Below are 25,174 nucleotides of genomic sequence, written 5' to 3'. Positions count from 1 at the left end.
AGAATTTACCTCAGAATCCTGCAGGGGTAGCGCGCGGCCTCCAGGGGGCGTAGCGAAACGACGCGTGACGTAGAAAACGCTGCACAAGCAACCTTCCCTCGCGCGCGCGCCCCCCCTCGTCTCTATGGAAACACGTTCCTTAGCAACCCCAGGTAGCGGAGTGGCGGTTAGAAAGCCTGAGAGCCTCAGTTTGAATGGGACGAGGATCGTGCGGGCGGACGCAGGGAGGAATGATGAGAGCCGGTGTTGGCTATAGTGAGTCAGGCGGGAGCGGGGAGGGGTTAAAAGTTAGCCGGGCGGGCGGGGAAAGCTTCCGGCAGGAGACATCTATATTAACAGTATTAACGCAAACTGCGTTGCAGGAACCCAGGAGTGCGGCAGGACGAGCGCCCCCAATTTCGGGAGGCTGAGGGAGGAAGAGAAAGGCTCTCCCGTGGGGCGCCAAGACGCCTCAGCTGCAGGTGAGCCGACTCCTCTCACCTGGACGTCGACAGGCCTATGATGACACTTTTATTATTGTTGTTGAAAATGCTGCCCTGTCCTCCTCCCTGGTTGGTGTAGGGATGCTGCGATGGGCAATGATGTAATTTCCTGCAACAGCACAGCGCAGTGGTGGGTTATTGTGCCCACCCTCTGTGAGATGTTTCCCTGCACCCTTCCTCCATCATAATGTGAAAATAACAGTTTAAAAAATCATTACTAACAGACTTCAGCACCCGGATGCACCCTTGCACCTCTCTCCCCAAACTGCTTACTCTAGCAGTAACCAGCGGTAAAGTACTTCATTTCCACAGCTGTCCCCAACCTCCAGAACTAAGGTGCCACTGAATGCTAATTTTCTTTTTCCTGTGGTCAGCAGGGCAATGTCATTTATTTATGGGATTTATACCCCTGCACTTTAGTTTAAAACAGTGTCTCCCAAATGTGGGCCTCCAGCAGTTTGGGGGCTACAATTCCCATCATCCCTGGCCACGGGGTCCTGCTAGCTATAGGGATGATGGGAGTTGTGGTGCAAAAAACCAGCTGGAGATCCAAGTTTGGGAAACACTGGTTTAAAAGGCTGTTGGAGGGGCTTACCAAAATCAGTACTAAGATGGCCCACAAAGACATGACAAATGAATGGGAGGGAGGGCTCTCGGTTTCACCCTCCATGGGCAAAAGCCAATTGGGGGAGGAGGGTTTAAGTCAGCCACAGCAACAAAGGCTAAATTGGCAGGAGAACACATCTTCTTTGACCCTGTTGAATACTATTACACAGAAGCAACAAGCTGTGCACCATAAGTGATTCCTTATGGCTGTGGAAGTGGAACATTTGACATATAGGCACATGGACTCAGTTGAGAGAATCATAGAATTGTAGAGTTACAAGCCCCAGAGTTACAGCAGGAATCTTTTTGCCCAATGTGGGGCTAGAACCCACAACCCTGAGATTAAGAGTCTCATGCTCTACTGCCTGAGCTATCCAGTGGCAGGTCTGTTCATATATTTTTCTCTATTTCTCAGGAAGAAAATATTCTGGAATATCTTCTAGTATCAACCAGATTATACGATAGCAAATTTACTGCTGGATATAGTGTTTCAAACAGGCTTAGGACCTTTAATATGTAAATTTCCAAGCCTTAGAAATTATGACTTTTATGGAGGTAACAAAAAAGTAACTTATATTTGTTCCCACTTTGGCATGAATACTGAATATGCTTACTAAGAACGAAAGAGGCACATAAAAATACAGAATGTCAGAAGGAACAAGTGTGAATATGCATTAAGATGTTCTTGATTTAGGGAACACACTCTTGGTCTAGGTCAGGGGTAGTGATTACGTAGTCTTCCAAAAGCTGTTGAGCTCCTACCATTGCTGACCACTGACCATGCTAGCTGGGGCTGATGGGGTTGGAGTCCAATAGCATCTTAAGGGTCATAGATTCTCCACTCCTGGTCAAAGTACTAAAGTTTAAAGCCTCCAGACGTTCCAACATTATATTCTTCAGGGCTTATTGCACTGATTTTTCAGATAAATCTGCTTCAGGAAGAGATGGGCAAGTACAGCCACCATCAGCATTAAAAGTAAGTTTATCTGTTTTGGATTTTGGGTGGCTGGCTGAGGGATAATATCCTTGCTAAAATACATACATAATGGCTAGAAGAGAAGGTGGTTCAGTATGGATTTTAACCTTACTACAGTTCTTTAGGCTGTTCCCTTGTTCTTATATAATATGTTGTTAGGATTGTCCAGCCTGTGCTCCTGCAGCTGTCTACCAGCTCCATCAGGTACACCAGCTGGGACCCTACTTGCCTGCACACTGGATCGCCATAATTTTACATGCTCTGGTTACCTCCCGCTTGGACTACTACAATGCACTCTACATGGGGTTACCTTTGAAGGTGACTCAGAAACTATAACTAATCCAGAATGCGGCTGCCACACTGGTGACTGGGAGTAGCCGCCTGGACCATATAACATCACTCCTAAAAGATCTACATTGGCTCCCAGTACATTTCTGAGCATAATTAAAAGTATTAGTGCTAACTTTTAAAGCCCTAAATGGCTTTGGCCCTGTATACCTCAAGGAGTGTCTCTACCCCCATTGTTCAATCTGGACACTGAGATTCAGCTCCAAGGGCCTTCTGGGTGTTCCCTCATTGCAAGGTTACAGGGAACCAGGCAGAGGGCCTTCTCAGTAGTGATGCCCGCCCTGTGGAACATCCTCCCATCAGATGTCAAGGAATTAAATATTTATCTGACTTTTCGAGGACATCTGAAGGCAGCCCTGTACAGGTAGGTTTTTAATGTTTGCGTTTCTTTAAGATAAAAAGAGAACAGGGGCTTGCCTCATTATCCTGAAACATTTGGATAACCCGATCCAAAGATAAGACTTTTCTTTTGGCAGCAATGTTGTGAACATAGTACAGAATTCAACATGCACAGTACAGATATCAAATATACCTAGATCAACTGTTTTCAAAACTGTACATGGCCTAAAGAGAGATCACTGTCTAACAGAGCAATCAAATTCCTTCTCTGTCCAGTTTAGCCAGCCAGCAAAGAGGAGTCCCACCAGCAGGAGTCAGTGGAAAAACTCAAAATGTGTTCTGGGGGCAGAGCTGAGCTGGCATGGGATCCATAGGATTCTGAGCAGGTCTCAGTACTGTTGTGAAGTGGCATGAGACCTGATCTGGGCCTGCTGGCTGCGCCAGCTTGGAGTTAGATCAGTGATTAGGCCTGGATTTGGCTCTGCCATTGTGCCCTGCCATACCTTCAACAATTTCCTCCTGCTACAATGGTATGCAGTTTATATCTGGTAAGATAATAAATAGCAAGTAAAGATCACAATCTAGGCATAGGAAGAAAAAGTGCAGACTACTGCAGAATATGTCTAATTAATTAATTTTACAATATAGATCTTACAACAGCAGTTGGATTCATTTCAAGCCCTTCGACAACAAACTTTGCAGAATGTCAGCATGGTAAGACCAAGCCCTAAACAAGGTTTAATTCTTCATTCAATACACAACCTTTCTAAAGGCCTCTAATATTCGCATATTACTTTTACATGTCAACTTTTTCTTGTTATTCTCCTGCTCTGGATCACCTCATCCTCTCAAAATTCCTTGCATGATCATCTGCCACTTGGTTCCCCAATTCCAGATAGTAGATAAATTGCAGCTGGCTGGCTATTGGACACTTTGTATAAATGCCTGTGGTGAAGAAGGCCGTTTCAAGTGTCAAATAACCTTCCCTTTACTTTTTCCAACAATTCCCATTCCTACAAGATATGGTTATACGTATATATCAAAGTTCTGATAAACTTTGGGGTTTTCTCACTGTGGAAGCAAGAAGGGACTGGTCATGCTTGCCAACAATATATGCATATATAAATATTATTGTTATTTTTTTTCAGATGTTCCACAGTACAGTAAATAGTATAGTCAGAGATACCATGGTTTGCTATCCAGCAACACATCCGATAATAAGTAATACTAAATATTTAAATTCTGCAAATGCTGTAGGGTGGGGTGGTGGTAAGTCCCATTGAACGCAGTGGAACTTACTTCTGAGTAAGTGACATGCATACATTTGTACTCAAGTATTTTTAAGAATAAAAATAAGTTGCTACCAGGCTTAAAACGTGGGTGTGGTTCTCTCAATATTAGCGGGCTAATACAATTCCCATCATCCTTGACTATTGGCCATGCTTCTTGGGGATGATACAAGCTGGAGTCCAACAATGTCTTGAGGGCTACAGCTTCCCACCTCTGCCTTTAAACCAATATAAACAGGATGAAAGCAGGAGAAGGATAACTATCTCACTTCCTGTTTCTTCAGGTTCAGTCTGAAATCAACCATATACTTAATAAAAATATAACTGATATGAAGAGCCCAGAATTTATTCCAGACAATTTACTTTTGACCAGCTCGCCTAGCAACACTACTATGGTATGTGGGGTTGTTTTGCTTTGTTTTGTTTTGCTGACAATAATTATATAATGGCATTTTACGGTTCAAAGGAACTAATCCCTCAGCTGAATTTACCATCATTGCTGATCCAGAGAGCAGTCCATGTAATATGCACCACAGTGCTCCATAAAGTAGGGAGCAGGATATAATTCTCCTTGACTTTGTGATAATATTGGACATAAATGCCCCAGTTTCCTTAGGTCAGGAGCTAGAGTCAGGCGTAGGTCAGCAATAAAACAAAAACATGGTAGCTCTTTATTCAAAGAAACCAAACAGTGCAGGCCTAGTGATCCAAGCAACTATTCCCAGTAGGTCTTGCCCCAATGAAACAGTTGCAAGGACTGAAGGTCCCCACCTTCCCACCACTCTCTATGGCTCCTTCTCTCCAGGGTCTTTCCCAAGCGGTTGCAAACTGCATCTGTGCACAACCCAATTCCTTGTTGAATCACTCTTTGCTTTCCCCTACTATTAATGATTTATAAAATGCCTTAAAAGCTAGATAGTGTACAATGATTATATTCAATCAAACCAACCCTGCCCACAGCCCTACCATCTTAAAAACAAGCACCCACACACAAGAACTCAAGATGGAAAGGAGAGGAGAAGGGACACAAAAGGAAAGGGAGGCAGTAATTAGAGGTCATAAATTGGGGAGAACTAGCATACTTTCAAATGCTGTTCAGACAGTTGCAAAGAGAGAAAGGTGCAGATGTCAGGAGGCAGTGATTCTGTGGAATAACATCTGTATCAAAACCTATATTCCCTTTTGAAAATAGCCACTCTATGCAACTCATTGGTGGTTCCTAGCTCGGTTGTTAAATAATGAAGGCCTTCTGATCTGACTGTTATCCCTTTCTCCGTCTCTCAGCCAAGAGGGCATCAAGAAGCGCTTCCGTTGAAGAAAAAACTTCATCTTGGTAACAGACCAGGTGCCAGTAATTGTCTACAAACCAATTTCAACACTGTATTTGGAAAGCCGGTCACAGGTGAACGCATTCCAGATCAGGTTCTATCAAAATATATAACAGTTGAAAACCATGCCCCAACGTGTAGAAATAATGGTATTCTGCCTTGGAATACTGACCAAATATTGAAGAGATCTGCCAACAACTTTTCCTCCCCATCTTTTGTTGGTTTGGAAGCAGAAGAGAGGACTCTTCGAAGGGAGAAGAAAAATCAGGATGAACCTAAAGTGTGTGTGGCATTCCGTAAGTATGAGGAGGAAGAAGAAGAGGAGTCCTTGACTGAGAGTGTGAGTTCTTCTTTCAAGGATACGAAAGAGGACGGCAAACAGACATGTAAGCATGAACTATTTACTTTTGAACTTCAAAACTCTCCTAATGTTATGAGTGGTAAAGACAATGATTCTGGTTATCTGTCAGAACAGGATCTAATAGAAAAGGGAATGTCATATGAGGATTTTAAACCTAGGGGGATTTCAGAACTAGAGGATTCCAATGAGTTGCATATTAAAGAAAATATTGCACAAGCAGCATATGATAGAAAGCGGCAGATGAATTTCCTGTCCAAATACAGACCAACAAAGATAGACCAACCAAGGCAGCAGCTTAGCACAAACCAAGAGCTCAGAAAGCATCAGAAATTCTGTGGTGCTGTGTCTGATGAATATGCTAAAAAGGTCAGATGGTTAGAGACATCTGATAGAGAATCTGAACATGTCTGTAATAAGGTGATGAGCCATGAAGATGAAAATGAATCGAAACCTCTTACTGACGTTATACAGTCTCTGACAGAGCAAAATTCAAAATATCAGAAGCAAATCAAGGATTTGCATGATGAGAAGAATAGCCTTCAAGAAAGGCTAGTTAAATCTGAAGAAGATTGCAAGGAATGCCTGAAAGAAGTGAAAAGACTACTGAAGAAATGCAAGGAGTTTCAACAGCAAAAGTCAGCTCTGGAAGAAAAGCAGGAGCAGCTTTATTCTGAGAATCAACATATGATGTCCGAGATAAATGATTTACAACAGAAAGACCAGAAAACACAGGAAACCTTGGCTTTTTCCACACATGAAAAAAGCGATCTGATTGTGTCCTTAAAAAATTTGGAAAAACAAGTTTCAACCCTTCAAGAAGAAAATAAGAAGCTAGGCGGGGAAGTACTTCAGCTAACAGACAACAAGGGTTTGTTAGAAAAGGTGGTTGGCGAAAACCAGAATGAAATGCAACAACTGAAGATAAATGAGAAAACTACACTATCGAATCTGGAGGCTCTTATTAGGATGACACAGTCGCTTAAAGATGAAAAACAGAGTCTTGAAAAGGCATTGCAGGAGGTGCTCACTGTGAAAGAAGTCCTGCAGAAGGGGCTTGAAGAGGCCCAGTCAGGCAGAACTAATACTGAGGAAAAACTTCTGATGGAACGCAAAAGTACAAAAATAGAAATTGGAGTTTTGAAAACTAACTTGTCAAACATGGAACGAGAGTGTGAGAGGATGAGAATGGTAGTAGCAGACATGACAGATGAAAACCACGTTCTTAAAAAGGAGCTGAATGCATATAAACAGGAGGCTTCTGACTGCAGAAATAAAACAAGACTACTGAGCGAGCAGCTCCTGCTGATGGAAAATGAAATACGCTCTACAGAGAATGAGAGAGATGTGTTGCAGTTTGAAGCGCGCCGTCTCCAAAAGAATAATGCTAGCCTCAGGGACCAAGTTACGGCTTTGGTCGATCAACAATTTAAGCAAAGGCATAATTCCAGAAGCCAAAAGCAAAACGACCAATTTGCAGATCCCAGTGAATTCTGTGAAGAAATATCTAGCTATCAGCATATTTCTTTAATACATAACTCACCAGGTATGTTTTGCTTTCTGATATGTAAAATTCAACTCAGTTCCAAGTCTTTATTATTCTGAGGAAAATGACAGTTGGTATCATCCTTAGGGCTAATGTAAAATAAAAGAAAAAATGCTTAGATTAAAAACAATAAGAAATCACTGGCAATGCCTGAAATTTTAGGGTGCAATTCATCAGGCCTTTTCCCTCCCTCTCAGGCAAGACCCTTGGACATGTACAAGCCAGTCATTTCTTGAAATGCACCCAGGTATATAACTCATATAGTCATTAATGGTCCCCCTTCTCAATATGCCCTTGACCCAGAAGTATTACAGACCTGAGCATGAGGTCTGGACACAGCTGGATCTATAGATATTTTCAGCCACAACCAGTACTGAGAGAAATTGCTAGGTATAGCTGATTTTTAAAACACATTTGATTTTGTCTGTGTTACATATAAAAAATTCAATGAATTCAGCTTTTTATAAATTTATAGTTCTGGTAAGAAAATAGTTTTTAAAGTGACCTTTTCTCTGAAATGTGTGTAGAATATGATCCTGGCAGATGCTTTTTACTCATTTAAGTCATAAACAAACAGGGAGAAATTTATTTAATGTTGATAAAGAGATGATCATAAGAATTATTAGCTTTGATTGCTTTTGGAATTGGTTTAAACTAACCTACCATCAGTGAAATATAAGCATTAGCTTCAGTGACTTATTTGACTGATTCCTGAGACATCATGGTTATATAGGTTTGTAGATACCACAGTCTCCAACAGTGAATTGCTTAGGGGGTTTTTTCTTAAAGAAAGCTGTCTTTTTTTCCAGGCAGTTCCAGACAAACTCCAACAATCTGTCCTTCAAAGAAAGCATAATAAAAATTTCTTCTTTGAAACCTGTTTTTAAACTCTCCTATCCATTTACTACCATTTCCCCTTAAGTCTTTGAATAAAAAATTGGGATGATGTTTTACAGGTAACCAATGATAATGAAGTTTTACATCTCTTTTTTCACATATCGTTGCCTAATCCAGTATAGTATATACATACCTGATGGCTAAACAAGCAATAATGTAGCCTGATGAACTAGCAGAAGCTACAGAATTATAACATCAAGTTCTAACAATACCTGGAAACAAAACCACCACATTGAGACAACTATATAGGGAAGAGTGCATTAGTCAAATATGTTTCATATCCTACAGGCATCAAAGTAGTTTGTATTGCTTCCAAAGAGCAGGCCATATGAGAAGATAAAAATACTTCCTTATGACATTAAATCCTGTTAGCTCAATCCAGTTAATCATTGTAAATTTTGGTTGCAGCTATGCACAATATACGCACATTTTAAAATGCTTTACACCACAAGCCTATGCCTGCCTGCTCAGAAGTAAGATGAAATGTATGTAAAACACAATCTTAAATATTTCTATATGAACGCCATAGTGAAGTTGCACTAGTACAGTGGTACCTCTGGTTGCGAACAGGATCCGCTTTGGAGGCCCGTTCGCAACATGAAAAGAGAGCAACCCGCAGTGGCGTGTCTGCACATGCGCGGGTTGTGATTCGCCGCTTCTGCACATGCGCGAGCGGCAAAACCCGCAAGTAACCCTTTCCGGTACTTCCGGGTTGCCGCAGGACATAACCTGAAAGAACGTAACATGAAGCGGACATGAGGTATGACTGTATTGACTTACTGAATTAATAATTTCTAGGACGACATGTTACCCTCCAAATGTTGTGAATTTCCAACAGCTCCCAGCCATTATGGTCAACGGTCAATGGTCAGTGAAGATGGGAGCTATAGTTCACAACATCTAGAGGGCACCATGTTGATTTCCTTTGCTCTCGGATGATCCCACTGTCATGGTCAGACCACTTCCTGGTGAAAAGTACCAACTTACCCCTTTAGCACTGGGAAACCTGTTAGAATGGCTCGCATCTGGAGACTTGAGTCCAATGGATTCTTGAATGCTCTGGGAGATATTCTGGTGGATAGAAATGGTGATCTTGTGAAGGCCCTTGTCTCACTAAGGGCACTAAAAGGCAGAGGACCAGAGATATGATTGCTCCTGAGTGCCCTCCCTGACAATGTGGAGCATATTTGGTTTCCTGGTACACTGGGGAACTACATGCAGTGAAATAGTCTGGATCACTGCCAGAAAACAGGTGACGGAAATTCTACTGCAAAGACGACTGAACATGCATTAAGAGCGCACAACCATGCTTGCTGCATGGCAATGAAAGCAACAAAGGCAACCTATTTTGCTGCTTCCACTGTGTCCTCAAGAAATTGGCCAGGAGAACTCTTCAGGGTGGGCAAGACTGTTAACACCTATAGTGTTGGATAAAGCTCAAGATACCTACCTCGGATACCTACCTCATTTTACCAACTTCAGTTGCTAAGATAACTGGTTATTCCTGGATCAGGATAGCTTGCACACAGTTGTGCATGCACCAGTAACCTCATGGCTTGATTACTGCAATGTGCTCTTTGCAGGGCTGTCCTTGGGGTTGGTCTGGAATCTGCAGCTGCTGCAGCCTGCCAAGACTAGGTTGCTTGCAGGATTTGTACTGGCTGCCGATATGCTACTGGCCTACATTCAAAGAATTGGTTCTAACATATAAGGCCTTATAAAGTTTAGGACTAGCTTGCTTGAGAGATCGCCTTAGCCCTTATATACCCAGTAGATCACTGTGGTCTGTTGGCAAATTTCTTCTGTAAATTTCAAAGATCTCAGAAGCCTGCTCAGATCAGGGCTTTGAGTGTGGCTGCCCCTTCTATGGAATAGTGTTCATCTCACTATGACAGGCCTCCACCTGCACTTTCTGGAAACAATTGAAGACATTTTGTTCCGATAGGCTTCCCCAACTGGATAAATGGATCTTTTCTGTGAATGTCTGTTTAGTAGTTTTAGCTTTGTTTAAAATGTATGCTTCTTGAGAGTTTTTATTAGTTTTTGCTGTTTTTATTGTACATCACCTTGAGATTATTCTGTAGATTAATAATGATCACAGACCCATTGAAGGGACCCCAAGGGTAATCTAGTGCAACCCGTTGCAATACAGGATGGTTATATTGTTAGCAATAATACAGCCAGGGTCTATATTTTTCTGCTACATATATTTCTATAGTCTATGAAGCATGGTTTACAACCCAGCATGTTCCTTTGACAGCAGTAGTCAGATTTTGAAAATTTGCAAATCTTTGGCCTGTTCCTTGTGTTTCTTTTTGATTTGTTGGCCACACCTTCAGGTTTGGCCAACCTTATATGCATATATAGTATAATTGGTTTGCAAATCCAAACCACTGGTGTCTAGGACTTTCTACATAGTTACACCAAGCATTTGATATGCTATTTTTTCCATAGAATGGCACATCAACCAAATATATGCAGTTGCTCTCAGTGGCACCAGTCTCTTCAATAGACCTGCTGCTATGTGAAGTCCATATAAATTATTTTACCACACATTCTGTTCAGACTGAATAACGCCACATCTGTGCAAATAGTGTCCATGCCATGGGGTCATAAACATACCCACTGCAAAATACAGAGATACTATTTCAGACAGACTGCTGAAACAGCCTCTGCATTATTTACACACAAAAAGGCTGTAAAAGTTTATGAGTGACTGAATATTAATGTTACTTCAGTAGAAAGAGTGATAGCTTGTAAAAAATTCATACCCTTTGGTGTCTGCCCATAAGAATTAATATGTGAACCCATTACACCTCTTTTGACACAATGCAGCAATTTCATTTTTATGCAATGGTGTATTCTGTATTCTGTATTCTGTATTCTGACAATTGCATTATATTGCAGATAAGCAATCAATTCATGTCTGTATTTGCAAATCTTGGGGAGGGTGGATTTATATCTGTCATAAAAGTATAAGAGCATGAATATTTTAGTGCCTTTTTGTTTACAATGTGAATTCTAATTTCATTCATTTGCTTTTTGAAAATTGAATTAATATCTTGATGGTGTCAGAACACATCTAAAACAAGCTTCCCTCCAATTATAATTATACCTAATGCAATTTCCTGTGCTCTGTGCACACAGGATTGGGCATCACCTTCCCAACTCCAATGCAAGAGCACAAGTCCCTATGTAGCACAGGTGGTTCCCCCTGCCTACTGCCATGGCATTAAAGTGAGGTGTGACAGTGACAGCATCCTCTAGTCCCTTCACAGAACATCCGGAGTCTTCCAGATCTTTAGGGGTTACAGTGGGTGGCAACAATCTCACTGTAGGGTTCAAAGGTAGGGACTTTCATGCCAAGTAAATTGGAGCCAAACAGCTCTGTTCCATCCTTTTGTAACTGAAATGGAGCAAGCCTCTGCTTAGGTAGTTTAACAGACTTAGGCAATTTAGTTGCTCTGTATTTATGAATATAGAGAAAAACCCACACACAAAATCAGACAAGAAGAAAGCTTTCAGTTGTGGTTAAAAGTACTGCAATAACCAGGATGATTGTTCCACATTTAAATGTGAAACAGATTAAGTATATAAACTTGCTTGTGTGTGGCACTTACCATGTTCTCCTTTACTGGAAGATGATAGCTGTTGCTGAAATATCTCTTTCCTAGACATCTACTATCTCCACAGTACTTTCCTATACACTAAGGGCATAGGTCAAGGTTTAAAAGGTCTTGCAAAGGCAGGGATGTTGTCTGTCAACAGATTACACCCTCTGTCCTCATCTTGTAAGGCTAACTTTTTTGAGTGCATTGAGCGCCCCACTAACTCACCTAGGAAGAAGAGAAGGTTATACTACCCTGTCTCTCTCAAGACTGCATACTATATTATTTGTTCCTAAACATCCAAGGGAGAGATATATACTTATCAAACAGGGAAGGGAAGTTTGTTTTACGTCCTATCAGCTGTGGGAATTCCACTGCAAATAATTAAGTTGGTTAGTTCATTAGATCTTAAAGCTATCTTGTCTTCTTTCCTAACATTTCCAATTTGGTAGAGTGTGGAAAGATTTCTGAAATCCGAAAGAAACTGGAAGAGGAGGAACTCTCTACAGAAAAGAAGCGCAACACCACCAAGAAGCTCTACAGTGCTTTTTCAGTCAGCTGCACCACATCCGTCATAAAAGAGTCGGGTTTTCCAACTGCTGTGCGGAAGAAATATAGCACTATTTGCTCTGCTACTTAGTGCTTTAAGGGTTCTGCCCACAGAAGTTAAGCACTACTCTATTTTCCAATGGTTGTGCCTGAGAAGCATAACAAAGAGCAGAGCAATCAGAAATCCAAGTACTATGAAAGAAACTAACTTGAGGTTGTAGATGAGAAAGAGATTTGAGCTGCACACACATAATACATATTTATGGTTACTTTTATACTATTCCCATTCATTTCAGCTGGAGCTTTTTCCTCAAAGAATGAAACACCTGACAATGTTTTGAATGATATTTTATGCTATTTCAATTCTAAGAAAGGAGGTAATCATCTGAGCTTTGTCATAATTGTTCACTGAATATAAAAGGAGGCAAACTGGAAATAAAGACAATTTCTGGTGAAATGTAAAACTTGAGTATTGTACCCAAACCAGTCTTCATTTAAAAATCTTTGCATTTAAAACACTTGAGTTTTATTATTGCTGTGCTTTATATCAATGTTTCTTTGGACACTATTTGTAGTTGGTAGAGAAAAACAAAACTAAAGTAGAAGCTAAGGGTACCTTGCAGGAAACCATAATACTAGGTCATCCCATTAAGGACATCTTAGCTAATTATTCATATGAGTTATTGAACATAATAAAAGAAGCAAACACTTTTTTAGATCATACATTTAGAAAATGTACTACTTAGAAAATTCATTTTCTCTTCTCTTTTTCATAGGAACAAATGCTCCTTCTAAGATAGTGTCTGCTGTTTATAGTTCTTCCAGTAAACCAATAATGTTTTAAAATAATAATAAAAAAAAACTCTGCTACCCAGAGTAGCATCAGAATCATATTTTACAGTTGACCAAAAGCATTTTAAACGGATCTGTTGATTAATCACCCACTGCATTCCTATCAAAGCAATAATAGCATTGTGTCTAGATTATGGTTACCAGATGTCCCCGTTTCCCGGGGACAGTCCCTGGATTTACAAATCCGTCCCCGGACAAAATCTGTCCCCGGATTTCATTTAATGTCCCCGGATTTATATTTTAAGTGTTGTAGATTTATTAGTAGAGAATGAATGTTGCGTGATTGGTTCAACGGCACAAGACACATCATATGGAGACTTCTGGCGAGGCAAAATGGCGGACGCCACAGCAGCGAGCAGCTCCTGAAGACAGCCTGAGCCAACTGCACTACCAGACTGGCTCTGGGCTGCTGAGACTGCCGCTGCCGCCACTATTGAGGGGGAACGGGGGACGCCCGGCGCATCAACAGGGCGAACCGCTCACACACACACACCCCACAACCCAAATCGAGCTGGGAGCAAGAACACCTGCCCGACTGCCCAGCAGCGCTATGGGGCCAGGAAAACCCCAGAGCCGATGCAGGGAGAAGGAGGAGAGGAGGAGGAGAAGGAAGAGAAAAAGAGGAAGGAGAAAAAAAGAGGAGCCCCGACCTTGCCACGCCGCTGCTGCCGCTGAGGAACAGCAGTAGGAGAGCACTGGGAGGGCAAGGACACGTCGCAAGCCCAGGCCCAAGCCAAGCTTACTCCACAGCAGCTAGCGCTCCAAGAGAGCAGGCCGGGGCCCAGAGGAAGGCCACGTGACAGAAGAGACCACAGAAGAGAAGATATTACTTCTTAATTTTCTTTAAAAATAACTTTTTAAAATAACTTTCTCTTTCAAAAAAAAAAGTGTCCCTGGATTCTTTGAAAAAAATCTGGTAACCTTAGTCTAGATTGGAATAGGGAGGTAAGGAAGAGAGATCTGCAGACTTTAAAGGTTCACCATGATAGCAAAAGAAAGGAGGAAATGGAACACTTGGAATAGTCTCTCACCATGGAGCTTTGGGAGTTGCAATCATGGGAAGGGGGCTTTGGGGATCTGGATTCCCAGATATTCCTTAAATCTTCAACTTTAATTTTAGAAACTCTTAATTTTTTGAAAAAAAATGAGAACGCGATATCCAGTGTTAGACACACTCAGAGTAGACCCACTAAAATCAATTAACTTGTGTCCATTGTTTTCAATTGGCCTACTCTGAGCATGACTCACAATGGTTATCACCCTTTGTCTCACAGCACAGAACCAGCCCTTGTTTGCATGCCTATACCCTAGATTCCATTCTTGTAGCCATACTAGAGTGTTTAGGAACCCAACGAAATAGCTTTTAGTAGATCAATGTCTATTAACATTGGACCAGACTAGATGTCCATAGCAAGATTTTGTAAATGGTTGGACATAAGCTTGAGGTTCATCAAGTGCAAGTATTTATTTTTGCTAGTGCTACATACAATCAAAATAACATTTATACCAAAATATACTTCACATTTTATATACATTATTTGTAAATATATTATCTATTTCTTTATATATATAAAGAATATATTCATAAAACATCGTCATGTGTGGTAAACAGTTTTGGCAAAGGATAGCCATATTTGACATATTTCCCACATTTTTTTTATTTGCTTCAGATACCCTTGAGCTGTTAAAATGCTACTGTTTGCAGTATCTAAAAAGTTCATTCACCTTGCTTTGGTGCAACTAATATGACATCACTTGCGGATTCGTATAGTTGGTTGCATTTAATGATCTGAAATTCAAATTTGAAAGAAAAGTGTCAGAGCATTTGTGACATTTTGCTAAGATAAATAGCCATTTCTTCACCCTGGCTTTCCCACATAAGCTCTTCATTGTCAAACAAGATCTTAACCCATCAAACTAGAGCTTATACCGTAGTCAGTAACATAGCCTATTCATTTTAAAACCTATGGTGTTTTTTAAAATAATAATACTAATAATATAGCATATTACGCAACTTTTGATATAATGCTATTTTCCCATAGTTTGTGAAATTGTCTTAAACAATGAACCTCTCCATAACTGCATTCCAGGCCACTGAAATAAGCCCTGGATTAGAGGTGAATGAATGGATGTGTGAGTGAATAGATAGATAGGAAGAAAGGAAGGAAGGAAGGAAACTTTACAGTTTCAACCAGTTGCATAATGCTAACAATACCTTCCTTTCACTTACATTTATCTGTTGAGAAGGTAAACTGGCAACCTGCTCATTCCTCTACCCCACCTAAAAAGGGTCATCATATTCCTTGCCGTACTAGGGGCACAAATTCATTAGATTTGTATCCCACTTTTTAAGGCCTATATGGAAGTTGGGCTCCAAAACACATGAAGTGACATATCTGGCAAACAGACCTAAAGGAAACATCATAACCACTCTTCATATTACAGCCACTATATTAAAATCAATTTAAATCAAGCCATATTTTATGAAGCAAATCATTAATGTGCGGGCATCTGGTGATGCCTTCCAATTGTTAGGATTCTATGAGATTCCTGGGAGCCAGATAGAGAAACCTATAGGAGTGCATTCAGCTTTAGGAGATTGAGGCTCCCCATTCCTGATCTAGAACATAAGAAGATAAAATAGATCAAAGTGCCCATGAGTATGTTTGGAATATATTACCCACAGCAATGAGTAAGTAGTAAGAAAATTCCCACAAATAAGAAGAATGGCTTCCAGACCAGAGAATGTTGTGTTCCGACAGAAGGAAGCCAGTGGCAGAAGAAGTCTCTTGGGCATCTGGGGTAGTGCTCCCAGGGGCAGGTGAACCACCCATAGGGGCGGGGGACACTGCGCCACACGGCGCCCATAGAAGCTAGGGACAGGGCACGCCACAAGGCACCCATAGGGACAGGCAGAGGGGGAGCTTGTGGTGGCGGCATGCGTCCTGGGGGGGCGTTCCCCCCCGGGATGACACCAGAGGCAGACCGCCCCCACTGCCCCCACCTTGCTCCGCCTCTCAAAGAAGCCCCAGCAAACCTTATCACGAACATTCAGTAATTAAAGGTATGTCATACTTACTTTTCAACATTTAATGACATAATACTTCTTACTGGTCTGCTCTTCGGTCCAGGAGAAGGATGAAATACCCGCCCTTGTTTATTGGTTGTGACAGGCTTTGCCTGTTTAACGATGTAAGGGTCTACGGAATGGGTTGGATAAGGATCAAATGTGCCTGCTTTCATGCCCCCAGGCTGGAAAGCAAGGATAAAGAATTTTGATAAGTTGGTAACAAAAATACTTCGCACAAAAATACAGAGCCTGAAGCAGCAGTTCAGAAATATTATTTCACGAAACACAGTGTATTATGTAAATAACCAGGCAGCCAAAACCCAAATGCTTACACAGACAACTTGCTTATCACAGCCCTAAGCAGCACAAAATGATGTACATTTATCCTATTTCATCCACAAAAGCTGTGCACAAGAGTGAATTTCAGCGGGTGTACTTTGCATGGCTACCTAGAAGTAGGTCCCATTCTGTTAGGTGGAGCTAACTCCTGGGTAAGTACATTCAATAGCATCTTTGCTCCACTACATTTTACAGGCGTCACCAAAGAAATCTTAGTCAATCGTTTAACTTTTAGTTGATTAATTAAATTAGCACATAAGTAAAACAAATAGTTATGAAGCAAGAAAAATACTTTTTTTTACACTGATGCACAAGTGTCATTGTGGCATCTTAGAAAAGGCATTACATCCAATGTAAGAGATAAGGAGGAATGCCTCATAAAATAATGCTGCATTTTTTTTAAAAAAACTATTCTGTTAAAAAAATTAGCATTGGTATTATTATTATTTTTTAAAAATGGCTCTTCAATTTACTGGGAGCACCATTTTAAGCAATTTCAAATGTTATGAATTCCATTGATTAATGTATCAAACTTTGGAGCCCTAATAAGTTTACTTTGTATATTAGCACCTTCAAGAAAGAGCTGAAGAAATTAGAAACATGTCAGACGAGACCGAAGAATAACAACAAATCACTTCAGGACTTGTGGATATTTCCCACTTACTTTTAGCACCATCTTTAAACAAAATGCCATTTGATTAAATAAATAATTGTAAAAACCATTTTTCAAACTTATTTATGTTTCCACCATTCAAAATAGCTCTCTAAACTGCAACAAAAGTAAGCCATCACAACCATCTTCTCTTTCTAGCTAAATGAAAATGTCTGCAATAAAAATTAAATGACAAAGAAGAAACGTTTTTAGAGAACAACTGCACCTTCTTTGCAGGAGAAGTTGGTTTAAATGGATGGGTAACTGGTGCTGGCGGGGGTTGTTTCTTTGGTGGTGGCAATGGTTTGTCATCATGGTAAGGATTTACATCAAAATATTCTCGTGGGTAAAGATTCAACTTGAAAGCTCCACCTTTCATCAAACGGTGGTGTTCTTCACTCATTTTCTGTGTAAACCAGAGAGGAAAGATATCACATTGAGTACTTCTAATTAAGATTATTTTCAATAGGGAATGACTAGGAAATAATTTATGGCTGGAATCCTATGTTTACTTATCTGATAGTAAGCCTTACTAAACTGAACAAACACATGCACAGGACTGCACTGTTTGAGATGATAATGCAATAAATGCGACAAAGTAGATGCAGATGTGTAACAACATTAGCAATTTGAACATGTCAGGAGTGGGACACCTGTAGTTCACCATCCCAAACCACTAGCCAACAGCATCCATCCATCCATCTATTGATTTTAAAGCCACCCTTCATCAATCAGATATCAAGGTGGTATGCAGAATAAGCCCAGAACAAAATAAGCCCAGGTAAGACCTTTGGAGGGCTACAGAGTCCCAATCCATGGTATATGTCAAAGGCTTATATCGGAAGGCTAACACATGATGTGTACCAAATGTGTACCATGGCAGAGCTGCAGAATGGAGGAAATAACATCTTTCCTTCTTGATCCAAACAATTAATGCTTATAGGAAAAAGAATAATCAGCCTAGCTTTGGACTGCCTCATATTTATCATTGGGGTTACTGGCACAGTATCATATTCCTCAAAAGCTTCACACAGGAACCACGCAAACTAGATATATGAAGGGTATGATCCTTATTGTAGTAATAGGAAACAGAGAGCAATGCTTGTAAACATAAATGGATTTTTCTCCATTTCCCTGCTTTTCCACTTTCCCAACACCTTCCAATTTTTCTCCCAATAGCAGGGCTTCGTGTCACTGGTTCCATCTGGGACAAACAAGTGGGCCCCAAAGGAAATAACTGTACCAATGGGCCACTATCCAAATCTCCTAGTTGTTGAAAAAGGACTTGAGCAGCTTATATCCAAAAGGGATGTGGCTTAAGTTCATAGTAGACTAATTTCAAACATAATGTGGTTGGCTCAGACTATGAGTTCAGGTTACAATGTTAGGTCTAAGAGGGCTCTCATGGTGTATTCCCCCCCCCCCCCAAACACACACACACACAAGACAGTAATCCATCAAAATGATCAGGTCAGTCTCAGTATGGGGCAGAGACGGCTGTAAACCTTGCTACCTAGCACATTGCTGATACTAAATAACAAACTATGAACGTTTAGAAAGTACTAATAAAAATTCTTATAAAACAGAAAGAATGCTACAGTGGAACAATTCCCATTTTTGAATCAGCAAGCTGAAACAACAAAGAGCTAATAGTCTTAACTAGTTCATTTTACAAAAGAAATATGATTCATGTACAGTCTCATTAGAACAGAGCAAACTAAGATCTGGTCATGTCAAACAGGGTAATGTTCTCTATTCACAGACATTAATTAAATGGAAATCCAACAGAATTTTACCTTGAAGTTTATCCTTCCTGTGTCATACAGTTCCACTGAGTGTGGGTATGGTTTACCTATGGTAAGATTTGCATACCTGGGCAAAGAAAAGAAAATAATGGTGACACCAACATTCAAAAGCCTCTAAAATTCAAGAAAACATATCAGAGACTATTACAACTCTAGAAAGTTGATGTCATGTTTTACCCGTAGCCAGTTCCCTTCTTCCCTGGATTGGTATACAGATTCTTCCCAGGTGCAACATATGGCACTTTGTCTTTTGCTTGCGCACTGAAGTAAGCACATGGGCCACCGATTGTTCCATAGTAGGTTCCTATACCACAACTGAAATAAATAAAAAAACAAATAAGCAAATATTTATCCATTAAATTTGCAACTTAATTATGTAAGAACAGATGAGGAACCTGTGGCCCTCCAAATGTTGTTGGAGTGAAACACTGCTAACTTTAATATTGCCTTAAGTATTGTGTCCAAGGTTTTCCCTCCAGGGACAAAAGGTTCTTTGATTCAGTAGCGGCTCTCATCAGTGGAGTGGGACGCTATTTTCAATGAAACACACACACACAAACACAAACACACAAAGGGAAGCACTCTATGCCACCTCCTGTGCTGATCTAAAGGGTCCCTCAATCCTCTGGAGCAACTGGGGAGGTGATAGGAGTTTCAGGGTAAAAAAATGAGCATACATAAGCTGCCTTTCTTCCCCAGTGACCACGACTGAACTCAGCTGGACTTTCTGAGTATGTATAGGATAGCACTGGATGCTCAAAACCTTATTCAAACATCTGTATTTGCCAGTGGTTGGCTGCTTATTTTTATTTAGTGCTGCATTTTAATATTGATATTTGGTTTGGTTAGCAATGAAAGAATTAACGTACTATATCAGACCAGAGGCCCCATCATGCTCAAAATCCCTTTTTTTTCCTGACAAGGGCTAATGCCTGGGTTATCCTGTGGGAATATAGGACAACAGACAGCCATCTCCAAATGATTCCCCTTCATCTCTCTGCACGTGCCTTCGGCTGCCATAGATGCATTCTCACATTGTATCCTAGAAATGGCTCCTGGGAAGTTTGAGAAAGTTTGTAGAAATTAAAATAAGCAGCCCCAGAGGGGGAAAGGCATTTGTGGCACATGTGACAGTGGAGTAAAAGACATTGGTCATTTCTTCTTCTATATTCCTCTCCAAGCCACATTAATCTACTGATTACCAACTCTGTCAAGAACTGCTTCATTTTCAGGATCACTAAATGAAAGACCTCCCGTAATCTAGGTCTTCCCTCAAGGCCCTGGCCTGTGATTTAGAGCCCAAGGCATGCATGCTTCCTTGGTTCCTCTATGAGAAAGAACTAATCTGTGTGCTCATGAACATTTTCCATTCCACTAGCTGTTTATTCTCCTTTCATAGAAAAGAAAAAAATGTGATGCACAGTGGTGGAGGGTGACATAGAAACTGTGGGACCAAAGGTATATATAAAATTCAGAAGTAAATACATTTATTTTAGCAAGAAATAAAAGCCTAACAAAAGAATCTTTCAAGGTTTCTAAAGTTATTTTAATTTAACATGTAAAAATAAATAGAACCCATATGAGGACCAAAATTAACGCCTTTCCCCAGCACTTACGGATATTTCTCTCCATTACTAGGAAGGAAGGGTTTGCTCAGGTTTTTCTTTGACTCTGCCATTCGGTATCTTCTCCTTAGCTGAACAGGATTCAGATAGCTTTCACCTTCAAAAATTCTTGCATATACAGGGTCAAAGTAACCTGCCTGGGTAGCTGCCTTCTCTTTGTTACCCCCTGGTAACATCTGCTTGTTCTTGCTTGCAGCTTCATTAAAGGGGCCTTTAAAACAAGTTAGTGCTGTCAGTTTTGGTTTAATGGGCGTGGCTTTACTTAGTTTTAATTTTTAGATATTTACATCTGTGCCATATTTTCAGACTCTTGAACTATGTAGAAGCAATTTAGGGCATGAACTGCTACTACATCTATGCCAATAAGGCATTACAATAAGCTATATATCTTCAAGATGCGCTGAAAAGTAATAATTGTGAACATTTGTTCTAAACTAAAGACCCTGACCCTGCCTCCAAGTAGAGGGTAGTAATATGACCATATGGAACCCCTAATTAGAGATTTTTGACCCTTTTCCCCTATAAGAACATAATTTGTTTCTGAGGAATAGACGCCTGGAATAGATTTTAACACAATCTAAAGATCTACTACTACACCAAAAGGAATGCTATTGAAAAAATATTCCCAGGGCCCCTTAGTTTGAGAATTATTGAGCCTAGAATCTGGTTAACCATACAGAAGTTTAACTGAAGGATGATGTGGCAGAAAGTCCAGTCAGATGAGGACAAAACCACAGATTGCCTCATTCAGACATAACAAGAAACCATAATTATCACAAACTAGGAAGTGAGAAAGGTCAACTGTGTCCTGGTTCCATTTGAATAGGGCGTTTTTCCAAGCAATTGCAGAAAAAGACTGCCTTCAAACCACATTTCCCAATATATATAAAAGAATTTTAACCACATGGGAGAATAACATCATGTAGGGCTAAAAGAATTGGGGATTAAACTGCCCATGAACTGGTAAAGAAAGAAAAGTTCCTTCCTGATAATCAGGACCTAGATGGAAGTTATTATTGTTTTATGAAATATTCTAATTGCAAAGAAGTATGCGTGAATTGCTTTCAATCCAAGTACTTTTGTAAGAAAAGCCCCCAATTATTGTGGATGAAGTTTATAGAGACTACTTTCTCAATTCTATGTGGTGGCATACAGTGCAGAACTCTAATGGCACCCTCTGTAAAGCATTGGGACACATCCATCCTGCCTAATAGCCACAAACCCACTGTCATTTCCTATTGCAATATACAGACATAAGTTGTTGTTGTTTAGTCATTTAGTCGTGTCCGACTCTTCATGATCCCATGGACCAGAGCACGCCAGGCACTCCTGTCTTCCACTGCCTCCCGCAGTTTGGTCAGACTCATGCTGGTAGCTTCGAGAACACTGTCCAGCCATCTCATCCTCTGACATCCCCTTCTCCTTGTGCCCTCAATCTTTCCCAACATCAAAGTCTTTTCCAGGGAGTCTTCTCTTCTCATGAGGTGGCCAAAGTATTGCAGCCTCAGCCTCAGCTTCAGGATCTGTCCTTCCAGTGAGGACTCAGGGCTGATTTCCTTCAGAATGGATAGGTTTGATCTTCTTGCAGTTCATGGGACTCTCAAGAGTCTCCTCCAGCACCATAATTCAAAAGCATCAATTCTTCGGCATATAGGCTGCACTAATGTAATTGGCCAACAGCATGATAGAGAAACTCTCCAATCATCCTGCCTTCTTCACTGCAGTTTTACCCAACTTCCCATGCAGCAAACTGGATTGGTTACACAAGGCAAATAAACTAACATATACTGCTAGTTACTACCAAATCAGTGCTTCCAACTCATGCTGCTATACATATGCAGTGTCCTGGAAACACTGGTACAATTTTAAAAATTATGTTGGCCTTTATTCTATACATTTGAGACTTACACAGTGAAGGATTAATCAAAGCAATTTTTAAACATTTCTCATACTAAGGAGTTAATTTCAAACATACCTGTTTTATTATCCTTGCTATAACTCATTCATAGTTTTGAAGATTTTTCCCCCCAGAAAGAAAAACCACAGTATTGTAAAATAGGGAAAAAATATACTTACGGTTAAATGGTGAGACATATTTATCCCCAATAGAAACATATTCCATTTCACTAAAGAGGCCAATCCTCTCCATGTCTGATTTTCCTGTTTCTGAAGGCATGTTTACTTTTGTGTGATAACCCGCTACTCTAGAATATGTGCCAATGCCTTACAATGCCTAGAGAAAAAGAGATGGATTCATACATGTCAGTTTTCAAGACATTTCCAAAACAATCACTGTCAATTTACTGCTGAAAATACTGGTTTAAACAGATAGCAGAACTCAGTAGCAAATTTCAAATTAAGGTACAAACAGAATTTTTAGTTTCTCTTTGGCACAGCGGATGAAGCAGCAGTAAATTCATTTGAATCTATTTTATCAGACTCTCTGATCCAACTGATGTATTGCTCTCCCTCACACTCATACACCTAGAATTAGACCACCAATCTGGTATGTATATAGCTGATCCTACTTTTTGTCTCAATAAGTAATTCAGGAAATATAACAAGCTAGGATTGGGCAAATTGAAGTACAGAAATGGCTCAAGCCTCACCTCAAACACAAATTCACTGCATTCACTGAAATATAGATGGAGTGTTGTAAGACTTGAGATAATGAACGTGAAGCAAAAGTGCTAATATAAATAATATTACGATGAGGGGGGAAACAGCACTCTGCTGATACGACGTGTCATTTGGAATATGCACTCATTCCCAGACGGAAAATCCTGACAAGGGGGAGACCAACCTGGACCACCCCTTTGGCCACTGAAGGTGCAGCTGTTCCAATGCTTGCTTTCCTCTCCCCCCCTCCATTCATTGTTGTTTTTTAATCCATCTTATATATTAATATGTGCAAAGATTAGTATGTTTATGTGATTTTTGAGCGTTAATATATTACTGGATTTCAAAAATCCATTTATTATTATCTGTTTCATTATGCTGGCAGTTTAAGCAGATAAAAATAGTTGATTTTTATGTTGTGGATATAAAAGTCTTTCAAATATTGATCAGCAACAAACTACTAGGGATGTGCATCATATTCAGAAATCTGGTAGGATCTGTATGAGGCAACACAAATCAAAACAGGGGCCACTGAAGCACTTTGTGGCACCTCAGCAATCCAGACTTTTAAAAAACCATGCAGACAAGCATCTGCTAAAAGCAGTGCAGTCTTGAGACACCAATTCAAAAGTTCAGCAGCCTCTTTGCAATAAGCAGGTGGAAAAGTATGGGAGAGCTAAGTGTCATCTGCATATTGATGACACTACTACCCAAACCTCCCAGCAGGTTTATATAGATCATTAATAAAGCATAGGAGAACGAAATCCTTAGGGAACCTCCAGGCTTGGGAAAACTTAAGCTTGCAAAGAATTGCACCACCTGCTGAGAAAGAACTGTAGAAGAAAAAGAACTTCTGCCACAATCCTAAATGCCTGTGTCCAGTTCTGGGCACCACAGTTCAAGAAGGACACTGACAAACTGGAACGTGTCCAGAGGAGGGCAACCAAAATGGTCAAAGGCCTGGAAACGATGCCTTATGAGGAACGGTTAAGGGAGCTGGGCATGTTTAGCCTGGAGAAGAGGAGGTTAAGGTGTGATATGATAGCCATGTTCAAATATATAAAAGGATGTCACATAGAGGAGGGAGAAAGGTTGTTTTCTGCTGCTCCAGAGAAGCGGACACGGAGCAATGGATCCAAACTACAAGAAAGAAGATTCCACCTAAACATTAGGAAGAACTTCCTGACAGTAAGAGCTGTTCGACAGTGGAATTTGCTGCCAAGGAGTGTGGTGGAGTCTCCTTCTTTGATTCTATGATTCTATAAAATACTAGTCATACCTTATTAGGCATAAAGCAATAAAAGCACCACGTAAAAAAGAAGCACAAATTCAATTGTGAGCCCTTGGAAGAACAGCAAGGGCAAAATGGCAAAATGACTGCAATCCACCTGGTGACCCGGGAAAGGCTTAAGTGCACGCGTGTAATGCTGTATCCATACACATGACACGCATTTATCGTTGCACGTTAAAGTTTCTCTTCACAAGGCACACACACACACACACTTTTAGGGAGGAAACTGCATTACAAATAAGCTAATTATTCCTTTAGTTTGCACCATTTATGCCTCACAGCTGTCGGAAACAAGGCTTGGAGCCCAGGTTCGGTGCAGGAAATAGGGAGCCCTTGAATGATTGTTGTTTATTAAATTTGTATACCGCCCCTCATCCGAAAATACCAGGTTAGTTCGCAACAGAAAAAAATACAAATTTAAGGATACGAAATATATTTTTAAAAAACTGTCGTCACCCACCTTCTTTCTTTCTCTCTCTCCCTCCCTTTCTACACTACTCTGGCTCAGCAGCAGAAACTTCCTCGGCCTTCCTCTTCCATCCGCAATGAGCGCCAATTTCTCCTTTGCGCAGAAGCGTCTCTTTGTTGATGCGCA

At 40.5% G+C, this 25,174-nt stretch overlaps 2 protein-coding genes and 1 long non-coding RNA gene across 14 annotated transcripts; 1 reads left to right on the top strand and 2 right to left on the bottom strand.

The window, feature by feature from the left end:
* Nucleotides 1-65: 65 nt before the first annotated feature.
* On the top strand, nucleotides 66-12,790 carry CCDC110 (coiled-coil domain containing 110). Of its 10 annotated transcripts, none has more exons than XM_083459870.1 (7): nucleotides 66-152; nucleotides 363-461; nucleotides 2,012-2,064; nucleotides 3,400-3,465; nucleotides 4,325-4,435; nucleotides 5,325-7,272; nucleotides 12,230-12,790. In XM_083459870.1, the coding sequence occupies exons 1-7, from the start codon at nucleotides 125-127 to the stop codon at nucleotides 12,415-12,417; spliced, it is 2,493 nt and encodes an 830-aa protein (XP_083315996.1). In that variant the 5' UTR covers nucleotides 66-124; the 3' UTR covers nucleotides 12,418-12,790. The 10 variants fall into 10 exon arrangements, with proteins under 10 accessions (XP_083315996.1, XP_083315994.1, XP_083315999.1 ...); XM_083459868.1 differs by having other exon boundaries at nucleotides 119-255; XM_083459873.1 differs by lacking the exon at nucleotides 12,230-12,790 and adding an exon at nucleotides 8,082-8,152 and having other exon boundaries at nucleotides 119-255.
* LOC310686416 lies at nucleotides 3,472-11,954 on the bottom strand. 2 transcript variants are annotated; one of them, XR_014515881.1, is made up of 3 exons: nucleotides 9,153-11,954; nucleotides 7,936-8,106; nucleotides 3,472-3,764 (listed from the first exon to the last, which is right to left on the bottom strand). It is a non-coding gene; the product is annotated as an uncharacterized lncRNA (long non-coding RNA). The 2 variants fall into 2 exon arrangements; XR_014515882.1 differs by lacking the exon at nucleotides 3,472-3,764 and having other exon boundaries at nucleotides 7,849-8,106.
* A 2,021-nt stretch (nucleotides 12,791-14,811) lies between the features above and the next one.
* On the bottom strand, nucleotides 14,812-25,165 carry CFAP96 (cilia and flagella associated protein 96). Of its 2 annotated transcripts, none has more exons than XM_083460107.1 (8): nucleotides 25,040-25,165; nucleotides 22,746-22,902; nucleotides 20,661-20,880; nucleotides 19,222-19,359; nucleotides 19,036-19,111; nucleotides 17,466-17,645; nucleotides 16,258-16,430; nucleotides 14,812-14,967 (listed from the first exon to the last, which is right to left on the bottom strand). In XM_083460107.1, exons 2-8 carry the CDS (start codon nucleotides 22,843-22,845, stop codon nucleotides 14,919-14,921), a joined length of 936 nt encoding a protein of 311 aa, XP_083316233.1. In that variant the 5' UTR covers nucleotides 22,846-22,902; nucleotides 25,040-25,165; the 3' UTR covers nucleotides 14,812-14,918. The 2 variants fall into 2 exon arrangements, with proteins under 2 accessions (XP_083316233.1, XP_083316234.1); XM_083460108.1 differs by lacking the exon at nucleotides 25,040-25,165 and adding an exon at nucleotides 23,279-23,300.
* Between the last annotated feature and the right edge of the window lie 9 nt (nucleotides 25,166-25,174).

Source organism: Podarcis liolepis, assembly GCF_965112155.1.
Source record: "Podarcis liolepis genome assembly, chromosome: 9".
In the NCBI taxonomy this organism is placed as follows: Eukaryota; Metazoa; Chordata; class Lepidosauria; order Squamata; family Lacertidae; genus Podarcis; species Podarcis liolepis.
Note: the sequence above shows the minus strand (reverse complement) of the source record. Positions and strands in the feature narration are given on the sequence as shown.

Bases quoted from the DNA above. Each gene is read 5' to 3' on its own strand.
- CCDC110 (XM_083459868.1), top strand. From the start codon at position 195: ATGGGACGAGGATCGTGCGGGCGGACGCAGGGAGGAATGATGAGAGCC. The intron at 462-2,011 runs GTGAGCCGACTC...CTGATTTTTCAG, and splicing joins CCAAGACGCCTCAGCTGCAG to ATAAATCTGCTTCAGGAAGA. The intron at 3,466-4,324 runs GTAAGACCAAGC...CTGTTTCTTCAG, and splicing joins CTTTGCAGAATGTCAGCATG to GTTCAGTCTGAAATCAACCA.
- CFAP96 (XM_083460107.1), bottom strand. From the start codon at position 22,845: ATGCCTTCAGAAACAGGAAAATCAGACATGGAGAGGATTGGCCTCTTT. The intron at 19,360-20,660 runs GTAAGTGCTGGG...TATTTATTTCAG, and splicing joins AGTAATGGAGAGAAATATCC to TTGTGGTATAGGAACCTACT. The intron at 17,646-19,035 runs GTAAAATTCTGT...TGGTTTACACAG, and splicing joins CAGGAAGGATAAACTTCAAG to AAAATGAGTGAAGAACACCA.